The sequence below is a fragment of the Melozone crissalis genome, unplaced genomic scaffold (genome assembly GCF_028551555.1).
Source record: "Melozone crissalis strain CALT ecotype California unplaced genomic scaffold, PUWL_Pcris_2 ptg000002l_1, whole genome shotgun sequence".
NCBI classification, from domain to species: domain Eukaryota; kingdom Metazoa; phylum Chordata; class Aves; order Passeriformes; family Passerellidae; genus Melozone; species Melozone crissalis.
The window spans coordinates 24,824,976-24,852,525 of NW_026535780.1; the positions used below are offsets into that span (position 1 = coordinate 24,824,976).

The 27,550-nt window shown below is 36.1% G+C and overlaps 1 protein-coding gene across 2 annotated transcripts in view; it reads left to right on the forward strand.

The window, feature by feature from the left end:
• The window catches only part of ZFPM2 (zinc finger protein, FOG family member 2), a 308,818-nt gene that overhangs the window by 42,581 nt on the left and 238,687 nt on the right, over positions 1–27,550 (forward strand). Inside the window, exon 2 of one of the 2 annotated variants that reach the window (XM_054271098.1) lies at positions 14,647–14,805. The exons of the other annotated variant lie outside the window; for it this stretch is intronic. Within the exon in view, the coding sequence (XP_054127073.1) occupies positions 14,647–14,805 (159 nt within the window). The remainder of the gene's footprint in view (positions 1–14,646; positions 14,806–27,550) is intronic. 2 annotated transcript variants of the gene reach the window in all.

Genomic DNA, 27,550 nt, shown 5'->3' on the forward strand with positions numbered 1-27,550 from the left:
TAATAATCTAATGTTATTGATAGCCATAATGTATGAATTGGTTGTAAAATGTTCTAAATTAAGGTATATTGAACCACTGTATTTGATAGCAGTTGAGTGGCAATGATGGCAGAGGAATGGAGGAGGAGGAAAACAAAGCATAGAAGAAAATTACTAATTTGTAAAAATTCATGTCTGCTTCAGCCTGCCATTCCATGGTCTGGTTTTCTTATGCTGCAATTCTTTAAATATTTTTGAGTTCTCTGGCGTGAACTGGGGACAGAATCCACAATTCCTCTCAATCTTCACCCCCAGGAGTAGCAATATAATGTAGTGCAATGCATGGTGACATTTAATAGTTTTGCAGACTGTAGACGTTTTAGTAATGTCTCTACTATAAACATGTCCATCTTGAAAACGTAAGTATTTTTGGAACAATTTTTGTTACCATATGGCATGACAGTGTTATGCAGCCTGTGACAAGCAGTGCAGTGAACTGCATTTTGGTGTTTCCTTCTGTATTATTAACCATGGCTAGCCATTTTTATCAATATTGCTATTATATTTTAAACTTTCTGATAAAAGCAGTCTTTAAATAGACCCTGTTTAATAGTAAAAATCCCTTGAGTTGGTTGTCTGTATATCTGTAATGAGTAACATCCACTTTAACCCCTGCCTTAGTCCTGGATACTTCTTGTATTCTGAAGTGTTGTGGATTCCTGCTTTTTTTTTCCAGAGCTCTCTGAGGTGAGACACTCTTGTGTAATATTTGCTGTTGTTTGCCTTTTTGATCCCTACAAAGCAGAAACTCTATGCCAAATTCTTTCTATATTCAGTTCTACACACCTTAGTACCTGGAGATGTAAGGAAGAACAGAGAAGGGTGCTCAGAGGATCAAGAAGTGAAATATCTGAGTAACTCTTAGACTGTTGTGTGTGAGGAAGATTAAAGTGTAAGAACACTTGCCTTTTAGTAAGGTGATAATTTAAAGGGTCATGACAAAAGGCTGTTAGTATTTGAAGGTATAAACATCTGAAAAAATGTGTCTTTAGAAGAGTTATACTGAAGAGGGATAAATTGAAACTGAAAAATTTTCCTATGAGCATTAGGCAAAATGCTCTAAGTGACTTCTTTTCCATTAAACTACAGTTGTTCTGAGGAAGATTTGTAAAAGCAGCATCTTGATCTTTAAAACTGAAACAGGCAAAGTATGATAATATCAGAGGATCAGTTCTCTTTTTCCAGGGCAGAAGTGGCATGGTATGGTTGCTTTCCTACAGGCCAAGTTAAGTGATACCAGCTTTGATTAACTAAGCATTATTTTTCTATGAATACAGTGTGTGACATTAAACAAAATACTACATTGAATTTTGTGTAATTGCTAAACGTACTGTACCATGTGCTTCTGCATGTATGAAGAATGGAAAGAGTGAGTGCAATTTTTCAAAAGCTTAGGCTAGATCAGCAGCAGACAGGAGAAATGCCATTATGGTATAAAACTAAGGGGAAGATGGAGTGAAGAGCTTGTCTAACATACAGTGAAACCCTCCAAGACCAGATGCAGGAAGTGCTGATTGGATTCGTGGATCCTTGCAGCTGTTGTCTCAGTGCTATGAATGGTGCTGAGACCTGCATCTAATTAAAATCTCACTAGAGCACTTGTTCTTGGTTTGATAGTTTTGGAGGAATTCAAGGATATTCTTCTTATGTTTGTTTTCTTTAAGTCTGTTTGATGCTGGGGTTGGAAGCCTAGAATATACTGGAGTACTCCAGAGAGTTCTACTGGTTTTAGATCCTGGTAAGATAGTATGAGAAAATGTGCAGCATCTCCTGATATTAACAGTGAATCACAGGATGTTTGAGGTTGGAAGAGACCTCTGGAAGTCATCTTGTCCGACTTCCCATTCACACAGGGTCACTCAGATCAGAGAGATGTGTTAGTAACTATGGCAAGAGATTTTTAAAAGGGCAATTATTTATGGGAGGTTACTTAGAAAAATATTACTTTCTTTTTCATTAAGGGGAACTACATTAATCAATAAGTCTTTTGGAGAAAACAGTTTATTTTGTGGACTAATTCTTTAGTTATTTTTTGACATTATTTCATGATAAACCAATAGCAATTTTACATAATTGGAACTACTTTCTTGCATCGTAAAATTACAAAACCTTACAGCAGCTAGAAGTGTTAACATGTTAATATGGAGAGAAAACATTATGTGGTAAGAATACTGAAATGTTTCCATAAGTTATGCTATATGTAAGGATTTAAAATATGAAATGATGAGATTCAGTACTAAAATTTATTAGCAGTGAATATGTCAAGGATTAATAAAAATACAAGAATTAAAAATATAACTAAGATATATAGAATAAGGTTCCAAGCTTTTTTTTCCTTTTAACAGTGTCTTCCTTTACCAGACCTTTTCAAGTATTTAGCTCCATGGGAATTTTTTAATAAGTGTGTGTTTCATCAGTTAAGGTACTTCTAAATATTTAGAAGCCTATTTACTTTGGAAATAAATATTTCATATTCAGTTTCTTAGTTTTCTTTTTGGTCAGCCTTAGAAATCTAAGATTTTTCAGAGTATTTTGCAAGTTTTGTAGAATAGAATGAAGCAAAGTGATGCAGCTCTATTAGTTGAACTTTGAAAATCTTCTTTGAAGTGTAGAGTTTTAGTTGTAGAGTGGAGCTGTCACTTTCTTCAATATGCAGGTGTTTATGCCTTTAAGTGATAGGAAATAACAAATAACTCTTCTGGATTTCATTTCTTACAGGAAAAAATTGGCTAATCCAAAACATAAGCCAGTCAAGGATTTTTTGATAATCAAATTATATTAGTAGTAAAGCCAGTAAACTTTGCAAGTGAGTAAGTTTACTGAGAAGACTTAGTCTGGAATAAGATTACCTCATTTGAATTTGGTATAGAGAACAAGATATTAGGAAAGTTAAAAGTATAGGCAAAAAATGTTGTCAGAACTATTTGCTATGAAAAAAGAAATAGGTGATGGGTTATCAACTCATCCTTCCCAAAGCATCCAATTGTTTTATTCCATAAGTTGGTTCAACAAAACAACAATCATGATAAGAGGAGAGAAGAATGAATTCTTGTTTTGATTTCATGCTTATTGCTTTGAGATTTGCATAGTCTCATAATAACACTTACCAGCCATCTGGTTTCCAGAGGAAAAAACTTTTCCTTACTGAAAAGGCTAGGACATAACATGCACCATTTAAAAGCTCATTGTCTGGAAATGACATAATGACTTTCTGTTTTCAAATTATTAATTAGTGATTAACTCAGAAAACCAGCAGGTTATGCCAACTCCAGGGGACATACAATGTATTTTGTGCAACCTTTCAATTCCTACCAGTGAGGAATCAAATTAAAATAGTAAAAAAGTGATCAAGGATATTAAAGAACACAAGTACATTATAACATGCACTTCTAATTAATTTTAAAATATTTAGTTTGCTTATTTGTATTTTGGGATTTGTATACATGAATATATAAATAACTTTAAATGACCTATAAATGTTGTTGTTCAATAAATCCCACTCTGTATGTGACCTAGACTGTAGTGTCATTAAATTACATATTCCTGAGATGTGATGATGAAAGTCAAGGTTTTTTCATGGTGTTCGTAAGATGTATATAATGATGAAGATTAATAGTCCATTATATTTTTTGTTTACATAGTAAGTGCTGTAATGCTGTATTACTTTGATGGCTCTTTAAAAAAAACCCACATATAAAATGCACCCTTAAAATTTCACCCTTAGGGTACATTATAGTAAAGGACACCAACTATTATTGTAACTAATCATAAATGACCAGTTAGTGGGAAAAATGAGATATGAATGTCCACAGAAAACAACTCAAAACATTATTATTTCTTTGCTGTGGGTCCTCATGTAAGGATTGTTTTTCATGGGACAGATTCTGCTAGTGCCCAGTTTTTGCCTTGTTGTGGCTAAATACAGCATAGAATAAATAAATACAAACAGAATAATTTTATTCTACCTGGCTTTTTTTTTTTTTCAGATTATTTGTTCTTTATTAAAATATACTCAATTAGTTTAACTTATCTGATTTATCTTACAATCTGATCTAAGGATTTAGTTCCAATTTGAGACTCTTCAGTTTTGTTCTGCATGTCAATAAACTCCCATGATGGGATTAAAAACAGCAAATCCTCTGTAGATATTTAAAATTCAAGGCTCTAAGAATCTAAGTGTGCCCTCAGCAAGTTTGCTGACAATACAAAACAGGGAGGAGTGGCTGATAAATCTGAAGCCTGTGCTGCCATTCAGCGAGGCTTGGGCAGGCCGGAGCTGGGTGGAGAGATGCCTAATGCCAACAAGGACAGGTACAGGGTCCTGCCCCTGAGGAGGAATAACCCCCTGCCCCAATGCAGGCTGGGGCTGACCTGCTGGAAGACAGCTCTGTGGGAAAAGGACCTGGGAGTCCTGGTGAAGAACAAGCTGTCCGTGGGCCTGCAGTGTCCCTGTGGCCATGGAGGCCAAGGGTGACCTGGGGTGCAGCAGGAAGAGCATTGCCAGCAGGCTGAGGAGCTGATCCTGAGGCACATCTGGAGTGCTGGGTCCAGTTCTGGGCTCACTGTTCAGGAAAGACAAAGAACAAGTGGAGAGGGTCCACCAGGAGGGTTATGGACATGCTGAGGGTCCAGGAGCTCCTCATTTATAAGGCTGAGCGAGCTGGGCCTGTTACTCTGGAGAAAGGAAGGATGAGAGGGGAAACTTTTCAAAGCATACAAATACCTTAAGGGTGGGTGTCGAGAGGATGGGGCCTTGCTGTTCAGTGGTCCCCAGTGAAGGATAAGGAGCAAAAAGGGCACCGACTGAAACCTAGGAAGTTTCATCTAAATGTGAATAAGAACAGCTTTACTTTCTGGATGACTGAGCACTGAAACAGGCTGCCAGAGAGGTTGTGGAGTCCCCTTCTCTGTAGATACTCAAAACTCCCTGGACACACCCCTGAGCAGGTGAACCTGCTTTAACAGGTCATATTATTGTCAAATTAAAAGAACCTCTATAAGATAGATTACCATGCATTCTCATGCATGTCTGTGAGAAAACGATGATGAAGTTTGTGGTTTAGTTAATTCCTAACTTCTCAGCTTCCCTTTCCTGATACTTTAGAACTGGCAGTCACGTTAAGCATGGTGGTTATATCCATTTGTGTCTGCTATATCACCTGCTGTGTTTCAAGGTTTTCCCTTTAACCATGGTATTATGTTACGAATCAGTTTGGGTGTGCTGACTTTTTATTGAGGTCTAACTCAAATTGGCACTGAAGTCTACATACAATCCTTGTAACTTTGGTCATGTTACTAGAAATTGAATTTGGGCTGTCTTCAGGGGCTTCTTTTTCTGCAGTATTCTCTGCTTCACTTATATAAGCAAAAGAAACAGGAGAAAAAAGCAATAGTAATTTGAAGACAAATAGTAACTGGAGAGAGAAGTCATAGGTTCACTACTGACTTCTGGATGTAAAAAGTCCAGATTCCTTTTTTCTGCTTTTTTGATTTAATTGCGTGATGATGTACAGAGATGAGAGACCAGTTTCCATCTGAGGAAATGCAGCTAGAAACAAAAGATGAACAGGAATTATCTGCAGCTGCATAAAAACTTAGAAAATATGAAATAAATAGAAGAAAAAAGACCCCCTTTATTTTCTACAGCAGTAGTGTGTCTTTGCTGGATGAGAAAAATGTGAGTATTTTGTCTTGAAACCAGGGATGTAAAATTACAGCGAGTAATGAGTATGTATTCCTCTGATCCCTTAATGTACTTGATGTGAGGTTCCTCTTTCATCATAGCTAACATGCTGGCCATTAAATACACTGCAGCAGCATCATTAGTGGCTTCAAAGTGCTTCTACTTGCATCCCATTTTTCCCTCCAGCAGGTGAGGGAGAACAGTGATTAGCAAATACCAGTATGTGTCACTCACTGCACATGTGATTGCCAGTGAAGGCCTGGGTTTGGGGTAAGGGCAGCACTGGCGTTGGAAGCAGAGTGAACTTTTGCTGTCCTCATGGCTCTGAAAAGCTTTCAGCTCCAAATATCACTTGGCTGTGTGTAAGATAAAATTCATCCTGTTTGGGGTATGATGTTTGAAAGTGCTTTGCTACAGCAGTATGTGGTGAAGGAGATGGGCTGTAAAGAAAGGTGTCCTGGGTGCTGGGCAGTGTGTTACCTACATGGCAGAAATTCTGAACGGTGAGATTGAGACATGGAAAGAAAGTCCTCTTACTTACCACTATCACAGTTTGCTAGGACTGGAGGAAAGGATTTACTGAAAATTTCTGGATCCTGAATACTCAGAGGATTTCCCTCAACTGCTTAGAGCAGCGTACCATAGATATTATATGACAGGTATTGGTGTAGATTGGTTGCTGTAGATGTGTCTATTCCGTGCTCTCTTAGGCTGAGTTTTAAAAAAAACCCTACAGTAGTACAACAAACTGAAAAGAGAGTCTGGGTATTGTTCTTAAATTGCACCTTTAATTTTTATCTACTTTATTGTAACATGCAAGATGAGGGATTTTTCTTTATTAGAAAGGTGAATATCAAATCTTAAAATAAAACCTGTAGAAAACAATATGAACGTATTAAGGAAAAAGTTATAACTTATACCCTTTTATATTTTTGCATTTCATTTTAGGGATGGAGACAGAATCAACAAGCCATCTTCTTACACAAGTGATGCTTTCTTTTTTAATTTTTTTTTTAAGGCTGTAAGTTTAAACATTATCATCATACTTTTCTAGCTAAAACAATACACTAGAACTGGAAAATATTTTCATGAAAAGGAGCTGTGTTTCATGGGGCAAATGATATTGCCAATATTTTGAATCAGATTGCCAGTAGTTTCAAAATTTGTTTTGTAAAATTTAGCAGATGGGAATCAAACAGAAATAAATGATATATTTAAAACTGGCAAAATATATAATAATTCAGGGGAAAATGCTTCAGGCATAATATTTCTGTGTAATGAAGCAGGAAACCTTCCTTTTTTACTCTGTTAAATTTAAGAAAACCACTGGTAAACTACCATTGTAAAACTATTCCTAACATGAAAAGTTATCTAAAACAATCACAAATGCATCTCTGAGAACTTTATGTCCAGCTTGCTGCTTGCTTTAGTTAAAAATTCCCTTCAGTAAAGTTGGAAATTGGTGCACTCTGGCACTGTGGTAGTTCTGTGTTGCTGCTGTGATTTTTGTAGGGTGCTGAGTCACAGTACCCATCTTGTCCCCTTTGTTCTTCCCTTTCTCGCCTTGTATCACCAGAAACACACGGAGCAGCACCTGCTGTGGAGCATCTGCTGTGCAGCTGTTGCAAGTGTAGGTAGAATTAAGACATGTATTTTGGCATCAGCCCGTGCTTGAAAACGGAGGTCTGATATTTAACTGTAAAGGTCTTGCAGTTCATGTTCTGTGCGCACTTGCACACTATTTTTTGAAATTAATGTCTCCCTAAGCATATTTTCAATGGTTCCTTTTTCATCATTTCACTTTTATTGATTGGAAATATTCTGGCCTTGGCTCTAAGAGCAAACTGACCATGGGCACTGTTAATTTTGTTGTAGCCTCTTGGATAATGGTAAGAGAAAAGAAGACAAGAGGATAAATGAAAGTGAAGTTCCAAATTACTGGAACATTTAAAGGTCTTTGAAAAGTTCATATACAAGCACAGTTAATGCTGTCGTGCACCAAAGTGCCAAAAGACCTAGCAGTGAAGAATATTAATCTACTTTAATAAAATCAAAGGGTTCATTTTTTTTTTGTAAAGAAATAATTTGAATAAAATTTGACCCTTTCTACAATAGTCTGTGGGTCAAATTGAACCTACTATTAAAATTCTCTAATATCTTTCTTGTATTACCATTTCAAAACTCAATTTAAATATTCACAGAGCTCCTTTTTTAATAAACTTAACAAAATTCAGGTAATTTCCTTCAACTTTCTTGATTGAAGGAAGGCAGTAGGTACAGATATAAAAAGATGTACAGCTACAAGCAAAACCTGAAATCAATTATATATAAGAAATAACATAACACATGGAAAGAAATTAATCAAAAGGAAAAAATTCTGCTATATGATTTTCTTGGTCTGCTACCTGCAGGCAAGGAACGTAAATGAAAAAAAAAAATCAGCATTCTTCTTACAGATAAGGGGAAAATTAATAAAAAATATTTCCTTCCTACCAGATCCCCTGATGCAACTTACGTTAAAAGTGAATGGCTGCAGGAAGAACTTACGTGTTTAAAAATAACTTTTTTTTTTTCCTACAGAAATATACTTTTATACCTTTTTCTTGCTGTTAAGCTCAATTACATCAGGTTGCTATAGATTTATAGCGTCTAAAAAACATTTCTTTTCCTTTCCCTCTATTAAGTTTGTCACTGAATCATGCTCCTAAAGTTCCTCCCAGTTTGAAAGTGGGAAATGGTTCATTCTGCTTGGATGCCCCAATGAAGATGTAAGGAATTGCTTACAAACAGGAGCAATCTTCCAATCTGGACAAAAGTTCTGAAGTTCAGCCAATTTGCTAAACAGACTGGAGAGGTTCAATAAGCACACAATGCAGTGTGTACACTGCATTTCTTAAGGATAGCTCAAAATGTAATAGGAATAACAGAAATAATTGAGTTAAGGTAAATAACTAATAAACTCAATGGACCAAAGAGGATGGAGAAGGCTCTAAGGAAGTCCTGTATGTAAAACTTTTCAAGAGGAAGAGAAAACTGGGTTATTGTAGGATGTCTTCACTCCCATTGCAATGTTTAAAATGAAATAAATTGAACCCTCTCTTTTATTTTTAGTATTCCTTGCTGAATTTTTAGAAAAAAAATTCCCTGCAATGTGAATTAATAGGAAGTGTTTGCCTGCTGCTTGTCTTATGTAATCGTTTCTACTTGGAAGGAAATGTTCATGTTGAAAGAGGAGATAAATGGATTGATTTTTCTGAAGCTTTTCCCTCTGTAATCAGAGAGCATCACATACCTAGGTCTTACCATAAGCTAAGGATAATCTATATGTGGCAGCATGTTTTCGTAGGAGCTACTGAATGGATCCCACGGAACATGCAAAATGTCTTCTGATGTTGATCCAGTGAATTTCAGGCTTCTGATTTATTGAAGTTGTTACTATTTAATGCTGCTACTACTAATTATTAACCTCTCCCCAGCCACTCACCGCCAAGTATTGTAGGCTTTCTGAGGCATTCTTAATTTGTTAAGAGCACTGATTTATGTTGCTGCTGTGGGAATGGAAGAGAATATCGGTAGGTGAGAAGGAAGCTAACCACTTCACATTTTCATGAGATAATTATTCCAACAATACTTTTCTGCTATAGGATACATGCATTTTAAGTGCAAAACACTGGACAGAAAAGCATATTAAGCACGTGCTTAATTTGAGCATGCATTTAAGTGGTTTCATTAGGGCCAAGTCTGATGAATTTGACTATGAGAAATTATTACAGAATTTACCCAGTTTAGTGTTATTGAATTTCAATTATTTCATTACAGTTATAGTACCATAAAACTGGAGTCAAGCATTGATGTATCAGGACTAATGTGCTCCAAGGATTCGATGCTCAAATTTTTGTTAAGAGGAGTGTTTATTGTAGCAAAAGTGTCTTTTGTTAAGTGAGTGTAAACCCTTTTTTTCAGAATCCTTATTCTCACACTCTTATGTTTTATTAAAATTATTGCAGTGCTGGTTTTGTTAAATGTAGCCTGTCCTTTTAAGTGCTGAGGTAGCATCTGTTGCTCACTGTGTTGAGATTGCCCCTTAGGTAGCTATCTTTGTGGGCTTGCATCTGTATGTTTGCATTTACATTACAGTATATGATATTTTAGGAATATTTATTTATTTAGTATTTAATAATAGTGCTAAAAAATATGTCCTTGAGTGCCTGTAAATCTGGTACAAATTAGGGAGCACAGCTCAGATTTCCCCACACTGTGCTGGCAAGTGGCCTCAATCAGAAGTAATTTTCTCCATGAAGGCACATGCAGCTCACTCGTCAGCCTCTCCTCAGTGGATACTGTTATTTGTATCAAATTATATGTGGTGGTTTCTCAAAGTGGACTACTGTGTCCACTAAGCCATACAGATTTCTACCACATTGACTATTGCATTGCTGTCACTAGTTGTACTGTTTTCTACCGTGTCTTGTTTACCTCTGCTGTCTGCAAAAAGAGTTGAGATTTGTGTTCTTATCAATAAATATTCATGAATTGGAGTAAGTACCAAGTGGGTAAGTAAACTACTCAACCCCTCTAAATCCTCTGTTGTGTACATCATTAGTTGCTCATTTTGTAAAGGAAAAAGTTTATTTCAGGGCTTCATGCAAAATACAGAATGATTTAATAGAGACTTAATTTGCCTCAAATTAAAGTATGCCCATTTAAGATTAGAAATTGAGGTTTTACCTAGTGCAATTGGGAATTCTCAACTATTCATCATTATCTAGCTTATCGAAGCATTTCAGAATCACCTCTCCTTATATTGCATCACATTCTTTTACAAACTGCTAATAGAAAAAGAATTGCTGAAATGAGAAGACAAACATCTAGACTATCTCTGGAATTAACTATTCATCTAAATTTTTAAACTGCTTAAGTTTGAAATTTTACTGCTTTAATTATTAAAGACTCTAATCATATCTCAGAGCTGTTTGTTTTCAGATCACTGTGACACTCAGATGAATTTCAGTAGCAGCAATTTTTGGATTTTCATTGCTCTGTCATTATGGCAACTAGCTTTAAAAGTGACACTTAATCAGTAGTTATTGAAAAGGATTTTTTAGCAGAACAGGATGGGACCTTACCTCTGGTCCAGTTGAAATAAGAGCAGACATAGTAAATGTTTTGCCACAAGTACTTCATAACATTATTAGTTTAAGTAATGGGAGTAATACTATTAAATCAAAAATTTTAAAGAAATGCAGAAAGTAAAGCATGGTACGAAAGTAACTGATTAACCTATATTTGAACTATTGAAGGTAATATTTCAACATAATAACAACTGGGGGAAGAAAAGCACTATCACAGAATACAGTTGAAAGGAACTCTGTTTTAAGACACATTTATTTTTGTCTATATGGCAAGTAGTTTAAAGTATTTTAAATCAGGTAAAAAGTTGCAGTAGCTTTTGTGCAGGTTGCTCCCTAGATAGAGGAGCTAGTCAATGTCGATAACCTACCTATAAGTCTTTGAACCAGATAAATTCTTAGTTCTCTAGCTGATGTAATTTTCTGGTACCAGCTAGAGGTTTTTGCTGACACCAAAATGACCGAATCACACAAACATAAGCCTGCATAGTTAATGGTTTTGCATTTTTTCAAGAATATTTAGTTCCATGTGCTCTTTATTGTGAAATTCTGAAAATGCATTTTTGTTTATTGTCTGTTTATGTGTAAGTAATTAGATAAAGTAATCAAGAATAGAGAATTTAATCTATTTATATTTCCTTGTAATGGCTTTGGATTTTAGTATTTTCTTTAATCCAGCGTATGTTTGAGTGATAATCAAAAATGTCCACAGCAGTCATCAATTTTGAGTTCCCATGAAACTAGCAACTGAGAAATACTTAATTTTGATATTATTCTTGGGAGTTGGTCTTGTACAATTGGTTGTACAATGCCTTCCTCTTCAGCTATCAGTTACAATACACCAGCTCTGGGCATGAACTGGATGTATTTTGACATTTAAATAATGAAAGACAGCTCAACATGAGTTAAGACGGAATTTGTCCCAAAGATCAGATTGTAGATGGGTGAATTAGACAAGGCAGCAGCTGCCTGAAACCTAGAAAAATATTTATGCGTGGATCCTCCATCCTGAGTATTTTTATTTGCTGGTGTTTGGGGCACAGGCTCTGATGCCAACGCCTCTTAGTTAAAGCTCTGCTGTGTGCTCGTATGCCCCTGGATAAACTTCACTGGGTTTTGTACGTGGGCTGCGCCTGCAAGGCAAAGCCTGGTGTAGAGGCACGCACACCTCTGATCTCCTTGGGATGTGACAAGGTTTACATTTATGTTTGCAAATGCTTGGACATGTAACTTTAGGAAATGTTATGTACCTGTTTGTACATAGGATATGTCTATAGTAGCATTAGTCAGCATTTTTTCTAGTCTGATTGACTTAAAAAATAAAGTCCCAGCCCACAAAATGACAGGGGTTTGAACCAGTGCTGTGGAGTTGGCGTGTACATTGTCTTTCTTCTCCTTTCTTGGAAAGAGTGTCAATGGAAATTATAAAGTGTGTTTCCATGACTGCTGCAAATGAAAGCGTAGCAACTGTATTTCTGTTCTTTTCCTAATTAACATACAGTGATGATTAGCTTGCTGATTACATATTGGGGACCTGATCAAACAAACTGGTTTAACACCTAGAAACAGAGCTAAATGTCATGTATATATGCCAATTGGATTATTTGCAGGTAAATTGCTTTTGCTGTATTTTGTAAGACACATTCTGAAAGTCAATAACAAAGAGCTAGTCATTCAGCAGGAAATTGACTTTTACTAAAAATGTTGGCTGAAGTTAAAATTTTTGGCTCAGATTTAAAATATTTGGAAAATTTATTAGGCTTATAGCTGCACTTGAAATGATGCAAAATATGGTATTAATACATTTTTATATGTGGCAAAAACTTACATTTCCCTAAAATAGCATATTTTTTCCTAGTTTATTTATCCAGGCATTACTAGGAGTACACACCAGTAAATGGCTCTACAGACAATGTCACATATTAATGATAAAATGAAATCTGAGTATTATTTCTGGTAGTTTTTGCAGAACCCATTGTGCTTTCATTTCATGAACCTGGGCACACGTGAGGTGCCTGGAGTGCCCATGTTCAGCTGCAGCGCACTGCTCCAGCGTGTGCTCGGGCTTTGTTCTCTGCTCTGTGCAGTGCCATAGCCACTCTTTATTCCCCCTGCATATGCAGTTGCTGGATTTTTTCCCAGCATGGCTGGAAGGTGCAATTAACAGTAATGGATACTTTGATAGGGAGAATCTTTATTTCTTCAGCCATAATAATAGCCCCTTATTTTAGGAGCTATATTGTTGAATGACAGCTACTGTTGGAGAGTATGCATCTACAAAAGTGGGCTCATTTGGTCAGATTCTCAGCTGGCACAGAGAGTCATATTTCCATGAAAGATAGTAAGCTCTATTAATTTATGGAATCCCAGTTGGGAATCTCAATCAATTTCAATAAAAAGTAACCATCATATTTCTCTGAAGCAAGAATTACACAACCTAGTCTAAAGTGAATTTTTCTGTTTTAATAAATGTAGGTAGTCACTGGTTCATAATAAATTACATAAAATTAGAGAGTAGTCAATATTTGATTTCTTTAAAAATTTATTCCTTCCTTTTCAATGAACACAACAGAATCATTTATGTATTGTATCTCAGCATGATAGATTATATAGAAATAGTGTATTTAATGCCATAAAACAATCATATAAATACAAATCGCATTTTTTTCATTAGCTAGCCTGCTTTCATTTTGAAGAAGAAGTACTCAGTCAATTATAAATGAGGCTGCGCTTTCATTGGAGAGTGAAATACGTAATTTTTTTCAAGCCTCAACCATGTATAATGAAATCTCTTTTTTGAAATCCAGTCTTAAGATGGATTTTGAAACATACTGACATTTAATAAAATCTTCGTTAAATTAAAATATGTTCAAATTGTTCTTTCAAATCTCTATTTAAATCTAGGTGAAATTCTACATCCTGCAAAAGAGAGTCTTTAGCAAATAGTTCCTGTTAACCAATGATTTTGAAGTGTGTGTATATAAGAAAGATTTTAATTTTTGAGTATATTCTAATTGGTAACCTAATGTGTAATAATCTGTCTGGTGCTGTCTCTTTGAGAGGATCTGTAGTAGTATCTCTAGGTAACTAGGAGAAAAGACCTCAGACTACCATTTCAAATTCAAACTCATGCCCCGTTTCTGTAATTTGTTGATGTTTTTGTAGCCCTGGGCTGGCAGTTTACCATGACATTTGTTTGGCCTCTGTGAAATGAATAAATAGTCTCTTGAGTCCTGTCCATTGACTGGGAATCTGTTAGTCTGGCGTGAATGATCATGGATACCATTAGGGGCTGGTTGAAGCAAAATAGCAGAATAAGCTGAAGTTTCTGCTGTCAAAACCTTTGTAGTATTTCACTGTTGTCTGTACTTGTAATTTGATGAACAAAGCTTGTAAAAGAACATTTTAAGTACTGTAATTCAGCATCAAAAACAATCACTAACAAACAAGAGAAAGCTCTTCACTGTTTATGTCATTTTACAAATACAGCTTTGATTTCAGCTGTTAAAACTGTCTGTGTTTAATAGTAGATCCCAATGAATAATGAAAAACCCCCATGTGTGAGTACTATTAATACATATTATTAATGACACTTTGCATATTCTGAAGTAATCAGGAAAAGTCACTTTCAATTTCAATTTCCATAAAATGTTATTTTTCCAATTCTAATAAGTGCTGAACACAGCTGTGAAAGGAAAAATTAGCTGAAGAATGCCAGTTAAAAGCTCACTAAGGTTTTGTTTCACATTGTCCTGTTAGATGGTTTTGCCACAGTGTCCCTGATTCTTTTTTAAGGGCCCCTTGAAGATGCTGCTGAGGATGAAGAAGAAGAGTGCCTGTCTGAGGAAAATGATACTGTCTCAAAAGAAGACTTTCCGTTGGAGGAAAGCTTTTCTGCAGAGTTTGAGCCTGAAAATCTGAGCTGTGAAGAAGTGGAATACTTTTGTAATAAAGGTAATCATTGTAGCCAACCTATTGAGAGAATACTGGCCAAGCTTTATCCAATTGGTCAAAGAGATTTCTTGGTTTAAAACATACAAAAAGCCCTATTAATGCTACCTTAAAAATAGGAAAAAGAGTCACTTGGGAAATTAGGTCTGGTAAGGAATAAATATTTAAGTATGTTGAGGGACACTTTTCAGGGACATGAATCATCTTGCCTTAGTGTTTTGCTACAAGTGTTATTTTCTACATATTTAACTGTAGAGAACAGGCCCCAGAAGTCAATTATTATCAGATCTGAAGCTAGCAATGCAGCATGTCTGTTCACTGCTTTTTTGCCTAGGAAGCATTGCTAGGAAAGCAGATTGTGTCTGTAGATTCTAGGATTAAAATAGAGCTTATTATAGAATTTATTATGCACAGTAGAAAACTAGTGCTTTGTGAAAGGATAACTTTTGAAGTTGCAAATACCTTTTTGGTGCACTTGTTACTTGCGAATTATTGGAGATTGAGGTATTTTAGCATAAGACACACCAATTCATTCTTACCAGTTCAGTCTGCAAGGTTGTGCTACTTCCCAGTCAGCTGGCAGAAAAACACACTATTGTTATTTGGAACATAGAATTAACCTTCTTCCTGCCAGATATCTACTTGATTGCTTTATTGTTTGTCTTCTGCAGGTAAGGATGCCTATCAAATAGCTGAAGTTGTTGTGGTGGTTTTCTTCTGTTAGTCCACAAATCCCTCAGGCATTTGGATGTTGTTGGTTTCTCTGTCTTTCTGTTCTTTCCTGGATATTGACATACATTTTCTCAGGATAACGTGATTGCTTCTGGTTTTGTATTACTTTCATTTGCCTTGGACAACGTTGAATAAATCCGTTTGACAAGTCAAGTGTTCTGCAGAATATCAATCCTTCCGAGAGAGTCTTCAGGCATCAGTGGCAAAGGCATTACTATGCATTTTCTATATATCCCCTATGGAGCTTCTACAGGTTCTTAATACTTAGTAAGTTACCCTAAGAGATCAAAACATTCTAATCGATAGTTTGGAATTCAGCTGCTACAAATCTTACCGTGAGGAGAGACCAGGTTATGAAAGGATTCTTTACAAACAGGAAGAATTTATTACTATTTCAACTGCAATGTGAACAAATACCAGAATTACTTTGTGTTCACTGGTTCACATGCCTTTCAGACACCATTTTCCTTAGCTGGAAAAAAGTCCTCCTCCTGTTACTGACAGTACTAAATAAATATTTAAACCACTATTTGCATAATTGTTACGCTAGTGTCTCTTGAATTCCTCCTGTCAGCAGTGGAATACTATGTCCCACTATTAGTTCACATCATACCAGTTTGATTTAGTTACTTCTCTCTACTTTTTACTGCATTTCCAAGACCCACCACTGGAAAATAATATGGTTTTAGGTGAAATCAAGAAAAAAATTTTTTTTTTAAAAACAGCAGTCAGGATTGCAAATTTACACTGAATTTCAGTTTGTCTTGGATCTTCCCTTTAAATAAACACCTCTTTCAGGGAAATCACTGAATCAATGTATTAAAGAAGATCAGGAATCAAATGGGAATACATTTAAATCTGAATCTTGATTATATGTTCTGTTAAGGATATCTGCTTATTCTTCAGGCTAAATGCCTTCTAACTTCCCAGCAATTTGTGTGTTGTAGTTATAAAAGAATCTTAAGTTTCTTCAGTGCAACTGCTGCAGAAGAAGAGCTGAAAAGAAGATTTCTAAGGATCAAGGGGCACATAAAATTTCTAATGTACCTCCAGCTGAGGCATTGTGACAAAAAGTCCCACTTTGAAGCAAATTGGAAATCTCCTTGGAAGAGGATGGAATGGGAGACTGGAAATGTGCTGGGTTTTTATTCATGTCTCAACTTCTGTTGAATGTCCTACTTCTTCAGGGTCACATCTTAAGTGTCATTAGCATGAGGCTGCCTATGTTTTTCTGAAGATAAACCCTAAGAAGACAAAACTAATCTGGAAAGCAAATAAATTTCTTTTGTGTTCTTTTCTTAGTGGAAGGGTTTGTGACTCTATTATATAGTAAATACTAAAAATTAGACTAATTCTTGGGTTTTTTTTTTCATGAATCTGTTAAGAATTCCTAGCCTTTTGTTTTTCTTTGTAGTGCTTCAGTATTGAAATTAAAAGATAGTATGAGAAATAAGGTTTTCTTTTTTTCATAGAAATATTCTTAAACATCGTGAATGAAAAATCATTATGAGAATGAAAAAAAATGAAAATGAGATGTGTACCAAATAGGTTAGAGAACAAATAAAGGCAATCTAATTTCTGTTTTGAGGGTCTGATTTTTGATTTTTCTTCTGCTCTTTGATAGTATTGGCAGCCTGTAAGTGACAAATATTTCCAAATAAGGGAAAAGTAAGTGTAGATCAGTGTTTTCTCATGCAAGGTTTCCTTTCCCCAGAAATATGTCAGAACTGGCATGGGAATCCATTATGCTATCTCTGAATTCTGCCCTTGCTAACATGGACCATTAATGGTTTTAGAATTTAAAGGTGTTTTCTTGGATATAAATTTTATCTGTCCTGTCTCCCTATTTCCCTCCCCTGGGGTTTCTTCCCAGCTGACCCAGAGCAAGAGGACAAATGAGTAGCGGGGCTTCCTGCAAGGATCAAGAGGCATGGGGAACAAGTGACACAGCTGTTGGGGAGGAGGTGTTTGTGAGGCTTCATCCATGGTATGTTTTTTATACTTACCCAGCTCTGTAAATTCAAGTACCACCTAAAACCAGGGGCTTTTTGCTGTACAAACTAGGACTGAAGGCAAAAATTACTGAAGTCGCAATTCATTTTGAGGAATGAGAATAGAGGACTTAGAGGTTCACATCTTGGTAACTTTGGCTTCTTGAAGAGATTTTCCTGTCAAACTGTGCCTGATGGTATTATAAGAGAGAGCAGTCCCTTACTGTCTAAATTGCAAACAGGAACTTTTATAAAGCCGTGCTTTGCCCATCGTATTTGGGTTTGTGAGATAGCTTCAGCAGAATAGTTGCCAGAATTAGGAGGTGAAGGTGAAAGCCTCTGCAAAGTATGAAACAAATGAATCACCTTGATTGAGCTACATGTCATTTTACAACTTCTCTGTTTTCAAAATTTTGACTCTCCGCTATTACTTTTTCCTTCTCCTTTTACTTGCTAGTGGCTTTTATGACAAGGAATCTGGAAAATTCTTTCTCTCCCACACTTCTGCAGTACCACAAAATTAACTTTGCTGCATGTGGATATTTATTCCTATGTGGTCTTCATTTACACTCAAATGTGAAGAAGTGAACAACAGTTTAAGCATGTAAATATTCAAAGCTAAAATTGAAATTACCAACCTACTGTTTGTCAGGGATTGCTTTAAGCTTCCAACTCTGGGTTTTTTTAACCTTTTGGATGAAGATCTTCATAATTGATGGCAGTTAAGTTTGATTAGTTTGCAGTTTTGACAGTGAGATTAGGAGAAAATATTTTGGAAACAGGATAGTGGTGTTCTACTACAAATCTGTACTAATCTCTGTGTTTGAAGTAGAAACAAAAAACTTTGTAGAGGGTAGCCTTGATGATAGTGCATTACATTTTGTCAGTTTGAAAACAGCCTTTAAAAATGCTGTTTCTGTTTAGTTACTAAAAATTGCTGTACTACTAATAAAGAGAGTATCTGATGATGCTGTCCATACAAAGACTTTATTAGCCTGGAATCTCCCTTGCTGAATATTTTTTTAAACTGTGGGCATCTGGAAGCAGATTCTATATCAGATTAAGAATTAATCAGATTAAATTCAGATGTAGAAAATTTATTACTTAAATATCAATATTTCAACAGTCTGTGTAAGGAGAAAGTAGCTTCTCTCCCATGCAGAACAGGGATAGGCTGGATTTGGAAGCTAGGAGATTGGACATAAAGATTAAATTTTGTCTGCTGTAGGTTGGAATAAGAAAATAAGCTGATGTTAAAAGAGGTGAGAAGTGCGATATGGCTAATAATTGTAGAAGGAAAGATAGAAGGAGGGGAAAACTAACAGAACGATACAAAGGCCAAGTTGAAGGTGATGGGGTGAGAATAAAAGTTCTAAATCAAGATTATTTGTGAGGTGAAGTAGATTATAGCTGATTTTCTAGTCTCTGATTGCTGTCCTCCTGACTAGATACTCTCAGGAAAAATAAAAATGAAGTTCTTCTCTGTTACTTAAAAAAGTTTGCTATGCTCATATGGTGTCATCTTTTACTCTCTGTGAACAGGAAGGAGAATAGGAGCCTTGGTGACTTGATAGTGGTGGTAACTGGCTAAACTAATCCTTGTGACCTTCGTAGCAGAAGTGTTCAATGAGGGTTTAACTTTCAAAGGAAAATTTTCTTAAGCAATAAAAGAGATCATTTGAGATTAGTAGACAGCTAAGTAGCTGTGTTCACAGAAGGAAAGAGGCAATAGAGAAGAAAATAGAGGTTTATAATCAAAAGAGCAAATGTTGGACTGTTTCCAGAAGAAGGAGGCAAATGAAGGAATGTCTGTATCTGATAATTAGTGAAAGAGGGTAGGTTCATTTCTTGTTGCTGGCCAAGACAGTTGAGTCAAATTCTCCTGTCCATTGCTTGTAGTATGACTATTGCTCTTGTTCCCCATGTTATGGGTTTTCCATGGTTACTTCAGCACTAGGCAACATTGGCACCAGCCCTCAGTGGAAGGAGATTCAGTGGCCTTAAAACTCCTGGTGGCAGATGGGAAAGCAAATGATTCTGCTCCCCAGTGTTAACTGTGCTTCAGGTGGTGACATAGGGTGATAGGCAGGATACATGAGGTGGGATGGAGAGTGATTGTTTCAGGATGCAATGATTTTTTGGTCTGTAGCACACACTGCTATGTGTGTTTGCAGCTGGTTGAGTGGTTTGGGATCCTGATACATTGGATGTCTTTATTTGCGGGGAAAGAGGAAAATCAGGGGAATCCAGTGCAGTCTGAAACTCATACAGTTCTAAGTCAGCAAGTAGGAAACACAGGGAATATCTGGCCTGGATACTGAGTGTATACCTGGTTCTATATTCTCATATCCTTGGGCAGGAAGGGATGAGTTCCAAACCTGAACTAAGTTTTCTGTTCATGTACACATAACCATGCTCATGTATGTTGTTACTAGCCTGCCTGACCAGCTTGGGACTGGAATGTTTTATGCTAAACCACGTGACCTGATTGTGCAGGCAGGCTTGTGATTCAGAGAAACAGCTGCAGTGTAAGTTCTTATACAAGAAAGCATACAAAGCTAAGTTCATCTCTGTATTAATCTATCCCTTCATACTTCATGTGCAAAGCTATCATGCTACCATCTATAATAACACCATGAAAATTATTTCCATGTGTCCTTTTTTCCTCTGGAGTATGCCTTTTGTCTGTGTGTATGCCTGTGTGCAACTGTGTAAAAATTCCTTCCTTCTTCCATGTTCCACATGTAGTGACTAACAATGTGCCTGCTATTTTCTGCTTCTGGATCCAACAGGAGATTTATGCTTTCTTTTCTTTATTTACTCCCCATTTTTTTTTTAACCAGGAACATTTTAATCAATATTTTTTTTTCTTTTTCAGTAATGGATTTCATGACAAATTTCTACCACTTTTGCTATAGGATCAGCAGGAGGCAGCTATACCATAATCACTTTGAGCTCAATAAGGAGATCTTTACAGGCAACTTTGTTCTTATTTCTTAACGGGATTAAGAAGCTCAGCTCTTTAAATTCTTGCATATAACACTGACATTTCGAGGGTGTGTTTGGACCAAGGAGTTCAAAGAGAAGGAATAGAAAAGAAAAGCCAATATGACTTTGTTTTTTACCTTGCTGCAGGAGCAGTTTGTGCAAATCGCCTATAAGCTTATTGACCTGAATCTTTGACTCCTTGTTTTCTCTGGATTTGGCTGGAGTGTAGACACTGATAGAGCACTGATAGAGGTGATTGCACAGCCCTCGGCTTTGCTTGGCACCAGACACCCCCCTCCCTGAGCCTGACATTATCTTTCCCTGGCAATACTTCTGCTCTGCTGCAGCTCGCATTCCTTTAAATTTTTTAGATTATTTTAATTCATTGCATTTTATTTATGTAGACTTTCTGAATAAATGAAGGATACATTCATTCTTTCTGTTAATCAGAGACAGGAGAGGGCATGTATCTATTTTCATCTCCTAGGATAACTAGAATATGCTTAAGAACTCACAGCGCTACTTCCAAGAATGCAATAGTTACATCTTACTGATTTGTCTGCATGTTTGTGACACTGTTGGATTCTCATATTCCCCAGAGTAAGGGTTCTCTTACATTTATCTGTATCACATTCAGCTGAAACAACTTTAGAAGATGAGGCCAGGGGATCTCTTCACTCTCTACAAGTACCTGACAGGAGGCTGTAGTGAGATGAGCTTCAGTCTCTTCTGCCATGCCTGCAGTGAGAGGACGAGATAAAATGGTCATAAACTGAGACAGGGGAGATTCAGATTAAGATTAGATGTTAGAAAAGCATTTTTCACTGTTAGGCATTAGCATGGTGAGGCACTGGAATGGGTTGCCCAGGGAGATGGTGGAGTCACCATCCCTGGAGGTGTTCAAAAGGTGCCTGGATCTGGCTCTGGGTGATGGGGTTTAGGGGTTTTACAGGGTCAGTGCTGGGTGGTGACAGCTGGACCTGATGATCTTAAAGGTCCCTTCCAACCTTAATGATTCTATGATTCTGATCTGTACTTTTTATCAGATGCTGAATATGGACAAAGAAAGGAAGGGGCTTCTCTGATAACAGCCTTTGAACAAGGCTAAGTCAGAATTAGATTGGATTCTAGCAGAGTGAAAGGGAATCTTTTTCATCTGAACATCAGCATTTGCTTTGTGCTTTACCTCTTATGGTTTCTCATTCTTTCCTGCTACTGGAGCTCAGAGGACCACCTGTTTTCTTTCTAGAATGGAAAAGAGCTATCTGAAAAGGCTGAAGTGATCTTTTTTTTTTTCCCCCACCATTCACTAGAGAGCATGTAAGGGCTTCCAAAACAAAAAGTACAAGATTTTCTGTTCTGTAATTTTTTTATTTACTGCTAACCAATGTTTAAACCTGTCAGGCCATATTTTCAGTCCTGCTTAAACCTATGTAAGTATTAACATCAACTTTAGCTGGATGAAAATTTGACCTAAGTTAAACAAGCAGACCCTTCTTCTAATCAGGACATTGAATAATTGGTCATCAAGCAGAAAATTATATCTCAAAAAGAAACTAAAAATCTATTTTTCAAGAAATAAATACATAGATCCAAATAGAAACATTATTTTAACTGTACAGAATTAAAAAATGCAAGGAACACTTAAACAGCTTACTCAACTTTAAGCAGTTTATCAAAGCAACTCGAGCCTTTTCAGTCAGCACATTTTGGTTTTCTCAAGAACAATGAAATTCTGAATTCTATTTCAGCTAGGGATATAATTCATGAAGGGATTATTTGGTTACAACAAGTAGTGTAATGTCCTCTTTCTAGAAAGTCACAAAACTTGAACTTGGAATGACTTAAATTTGAGGTCAAATTTGACAGAATATGAATTGCAAATTAATAGGGATAATCTTCTTTAAAACATGGGATGCATAAATGACAAATTTCACCACATGTTCTTAGTTCAGGTGTACTCTGCATCTCTTTCTAATTTTGTTTATAATGAAGGTCCATTTTGTCTCTTTCTTGTCTTATTTGGTGACACAAAAATTCTGCATATGTTTGCAGAGTTCTAAGATATGGCTGAAAAAATTCTTACCAACCCAGGCCTAAAAAGCAGACTTACTCACAGGTTGTGTACTATAGGGGTATATTTGCAGTAATTTAACTCTGAAAGGATCAGTAAAAATAAATAAAGCAAGTGCCACACTTATGTCATCATTGGATAAATATTGATAAGACAAATATTATTGCTGGATAGAGAAGAAGAAGCATGAATTTTTGACTGCTTAGTATTTTTTGGGGGTTTGACTCACAGAAGCCTAGACTGGTTTTGAAATCATGTGTAATACAACATGCATGTAAGAACACACCTGTAGTGATAGGGAATGGGTTGCTTTTGATATTGAACCATCTGAAAGTTTGGTTATGTCAAATAAAAACATCCAGTTGTTTTCAACAAAGTAAATTAAGATTTCACTGTATAGGAACAGGTACCTTTTGCTACTGTTTATGTAGCCATGCGTGGAAGTCACATAAAAACTGGATTTGTCTATGATAATGATTTCAGCTGCAAAGTATAAAATGAGGTGTTCGTGATTGGATGAAGAATTCTTACAGGAGATTGAATATTTCTGCAGTAGGGATGAAACAGAATTGTTATATAATTAAATTGAAATATGAATGTGCAGAAGAGCCTTCAAACTTAGAATTCAAAATTTGTAAGAATTCTCTGAAGCAATTTCTCTGTTCTGCTTCAGGCTGGTTTAGAATCTCATGGATTGGTGATTTCCATTGAAATAATTTTTGAAAATTTTATTTAGCAACAGTCTTTATTTGTGGCATGTCAATATCTTTTAAAATGTGCTTCTGCTGCTTTTCTAACCTCATGCTTAGAGCTATGTAGTTTGAACCCCAGCCTAGTACTTGCGTATGTCTAATAGAGTTCTTGTATTTGAAGTTTTAATGGGGGAAGATTGAAAAGATGCTAGACTTTTTTTTTTCTTTTATAAAAAATTGATAGAAGCTCTCAAGTAGCCAGTATATCTGAATGATGCTCATTTGTAGTACGGGTCTTCAGAGTTTCTCCCTAAAAATTGGAATATATATATACATACATATATATATGTGTGTGTGTGTGTGTGTGTCTGTGTGTGTACACATATATACATATATATATTTAAAATCCATTAATAAAAAGAAAGTCAGGAATACAATTTAGAGAATACTTTCACTGTTCTGCAGGAAATACATTTGAATGAGTGATCCTTGTCTTGAAAGGACTTCAAAAGCAAACAGTGGCGATAATGAGAACATATCAAACATGTAGAGAAGAGGAAGGCCAGACTCAGTCTAGATGAATGTGCTGCACAGCAGTGTCTTATCCCTGGAGAAAAGTGCTGTAGCTGAAATGGTCGGAAATAATTGACACTGCTTTTTAACACGACCACTGTGCTGAAATATAATGTGTCAAGATGTCATTTTATTAAACAAAGTGGTGATTTTAATAGGAACCAAAATAGTTTCATAACACTTTTGGAGAGCTAATGGCTAGCACATATGTGGGCACTTGCCAACACTTGAATATTCACAGACTGATCCTAAAAATTAGGGAAAGAGACAATGCATTGTTTCTGAGACTTTCTGGACAAATAATTCTAAGAGTGCTTAGGGCAAATGGAAACATACAGTTATTTCAAATGAGGTTTATCCCAGGAGAAATTATGATTGTTAATCAGCATGACAGAAAACAATAATGGCTTGCAAAGAAGCAAAGTATTGAGGTGATTAATATAATCTGAAATAAAATGCAGTAGATTAACTTGTTCAAGTGCTGGTTTCTTTCTGGTACGTTACCAAATCAATCATCTGAGGGCCTGAGTTTGCTCATACTTTCTGTATTTGTTGAGTAGCATGTCTCGGTTGATTTTTATGGGCTTCACTGAAATTATTTCTTATATATATCAGATTAATTGATAACTGTCTGGTAGTGATAGGGCCAGATCTCTTCCTCTGTCTCTCTGTCTCTCTGTCTCTCTGTCCTTGCAAGGTTTGTAGAGTAAACCCATTTGCATTGCTCTGTACCCTCTGTAGTAGTTTATCTTGTCCTCATATCGTTTGGCAAATATGAAAAAGTGTGGAAACATCCCTGCCATATATTCTAGTACCTTTATTCTCAGAGTTCTATTGCCATTCCAAAAACTTAAATATTTTATTTGCATTATTTTATACCCAGAATGATTTATATCTGAAGAAACCTGTATTGCTACTAAATTACAGTTAAATATACACATAGAATACTTTAAAAAGAGACAATCCACAAGAAGGTTAGTTAAGGCCTATTAGATGTTATTGGTATGCTTAAGAATAGTATGTGCTGCTAAAAAGTATGCTACATTGAATGAATTAAGTATTTGTATTACAAGTTGTATATGGTTTATTTCAAAGTTAGTGAGTATGGCTTTTGAAGAGAGGTTCCTGGCAACAATCCTCAGCTTACAGCGTGTTTCTTAGGATTCAAGAGCAGGATTATCAGTGTGTGTAAGCTCTGTTACTGGTTGCAGGCATTGAGATAAAGCAAATAACAAAGGGCAGTTTTTGATTGCTGATCTATAGTTTCTGAAGCTCTGGCATCTAGTTCGTATGTGTAGTCTCAGAATCCTTGTTTGGTTGGATCTAGAATTACTGCTGCTGTGGACTGTGGCAGAAAAGACCAGGCACCCTCCCCTTTCACAGCCAGTCACACTGGTCTGTCACCATCCATGAGGTTATGTCCTTGCCAAATGAAGGTCTACAGTGAGCGACTCCCCAAGTCTTTGCATCTTTGCATTGCATCTCTTTTCTCTTTTGGCAATACAGAATGCTACAGGCTTTGCAGCAATTTATTCCTGTACTGATTTATTATAATTGAGAAGTGATGTTTCACTCTGAACAGCTGCATGAGGATATTAACAATTTGAGTTTACATTTTTTGCTGCCAGAAAGAGGGAAAACAAACTGAATTTCAAACTTTTATTGTTCTCTGACTCTAATAGAAGCTGCTTTCTGCTTTTTGTGACTGGTACAGTCCTTCACCCAAAGCTATTTTGTCTGATGATAAAACCATGAGTGTATGCAGCTTGCACGTTTTTCATCTCTTTTATGACCTTATCTTTTGTGAGCGGTTCCTGTGAAGGTATCCTAACTATAGGAAGCACCTGGTAAACATATGTGATATCTATGCCATGATAAGCAGTTGTGAACAAGAAAGTAGATCTGTCAGTTCTGAACTGTTCATTGTTAAAAATACTTTGTTGATTTAGCTGATTGCAAAATACATTATAGAGTGCCTAGCAGCTGCTATAACCTTCCTAGTCAAGAAAGTTCAATAGTTATATTGTATGAGACTTTCTGTAAGAGCCTAGTACTGATAGGAGCAACATGGATTAAAACAGCAGGATTGAGAAGAACTGCTAACCCATGTGCTTCTATAAAATACCACAACTACTTGTGGTACAAGCTGATTAAGTACAAATTGGGAAGTCTTTAATTTGTTAAAAAGATTAAAGTGAAATTACTTGTTAATATTCAAGTCTCTCTTTTCCTACTTGTCAGTGTTGTCAGAGAAGTTGGAGTTCTCTCTCTTATGCTTCTGGTAATATGTCTCTTTTACAGTCTTCAGATTTCCTGACCAACTTTACCACCTTGAATTACAATGAATTATCTATTGGATAAACATTAGGCTATTTAAACCACATTAAAAAAACTTGAACTGTTTTTGAATGCTGTCAAGATGAAAGTTAAGATGAAAATTCTATCCACATTACATATTGAAGTTATTTGAATAAGATTTTTTTTTCCTCTTAGTTAAGCAGTATTTTGTGTATTCAGCATTTCAGCATAAGTCAGAGATTTGTTTCCCCCAACTTTAGCTGACTAAAGATAGGTTCCTAGTCTAAGCTGTGTGTTTAAGAGGATGATTCATTTCAGCTCTCTCAGACACCAAGAGGAGTCTTATATCTCAGGCATCCTAGAATAGGATAAATCACTCAGGAGGTTTCTTTCTTCCCTGCCTAGGGGAGTGTCTACATAAGTAGTCTGGACTAGCTTAACTTTCAGGCATCTAAGGTTAGAGGTGATGAATTCTGCCAAAAGTGTAACTTAAATACCAAGTATAGAGAAGTAGTGGAAATTCCAGTAGATTTACCTGACTAATGACTGAACATAATTTATGGTATCATGTGTGCTTACTCACAAAAGTATTTTTTCATGCAATTGTCATTTAAAGGACAAAATTCACTTACCAGGCTTGGTTGCTAAGAAGCAACTGCTTAAACGTGCTTAAACAGAAGCAGGTTTTGGTTCATTTTAGAGTACTTGCACCACTCTTTGATGTTGACGGGGAAAAGTTACTTATCCTTTAACTTAACTACAAAGTATAATTGGGCAGCAAAGTAAAGAAAAAGTGTGAGAAAACCCAAAATAATGGGATTAGAAAGGAATCAACAAGTTAGTAGCACATGGGTAGCATATATAGGCAAAAAGGATTTGATTTGACTTGGAAGAAATAAATAATTAATTTCCTGGATCCATTTAAATGTCTATACCTGTAAATTGAAGAAAAATGTAATCAGTTGGAAAATAAATATAAAAAACAGTCTTGTTGAGAGACTGAAAAGTAGTCAGTAACTGAACAGAAAGAGTAAACAATGGAAAGAAAATAAATTCTGAAAGGAAATAAACTCCTTTGTGTGCTAAACAAATGTTAGCTGCTAAAATAGCTTTAAGTATGGGGAACGAAAAAAGCTTTGTTATCAACTCTTCTGCTAAGCCTCCTTTTGGGTTTTTAAAGTTTCAGTGTCTCCAGCACCAAATGGATTGTCTTGGTTGCACATTTCAATCTGACATTGATGCTCAGCTGAGCCTGGGATAGACTTCACTCCCTGATGGATTCGGAAATTGACAGTAATGTACCATTTCTTGGTTTCACTAGCAGATTGGAGTAGCTTGGGAGAACAGGAGAAATCAGTGTGGTGATATTTCAGGTGTGTGATGCATGCATTTGGCAGTTG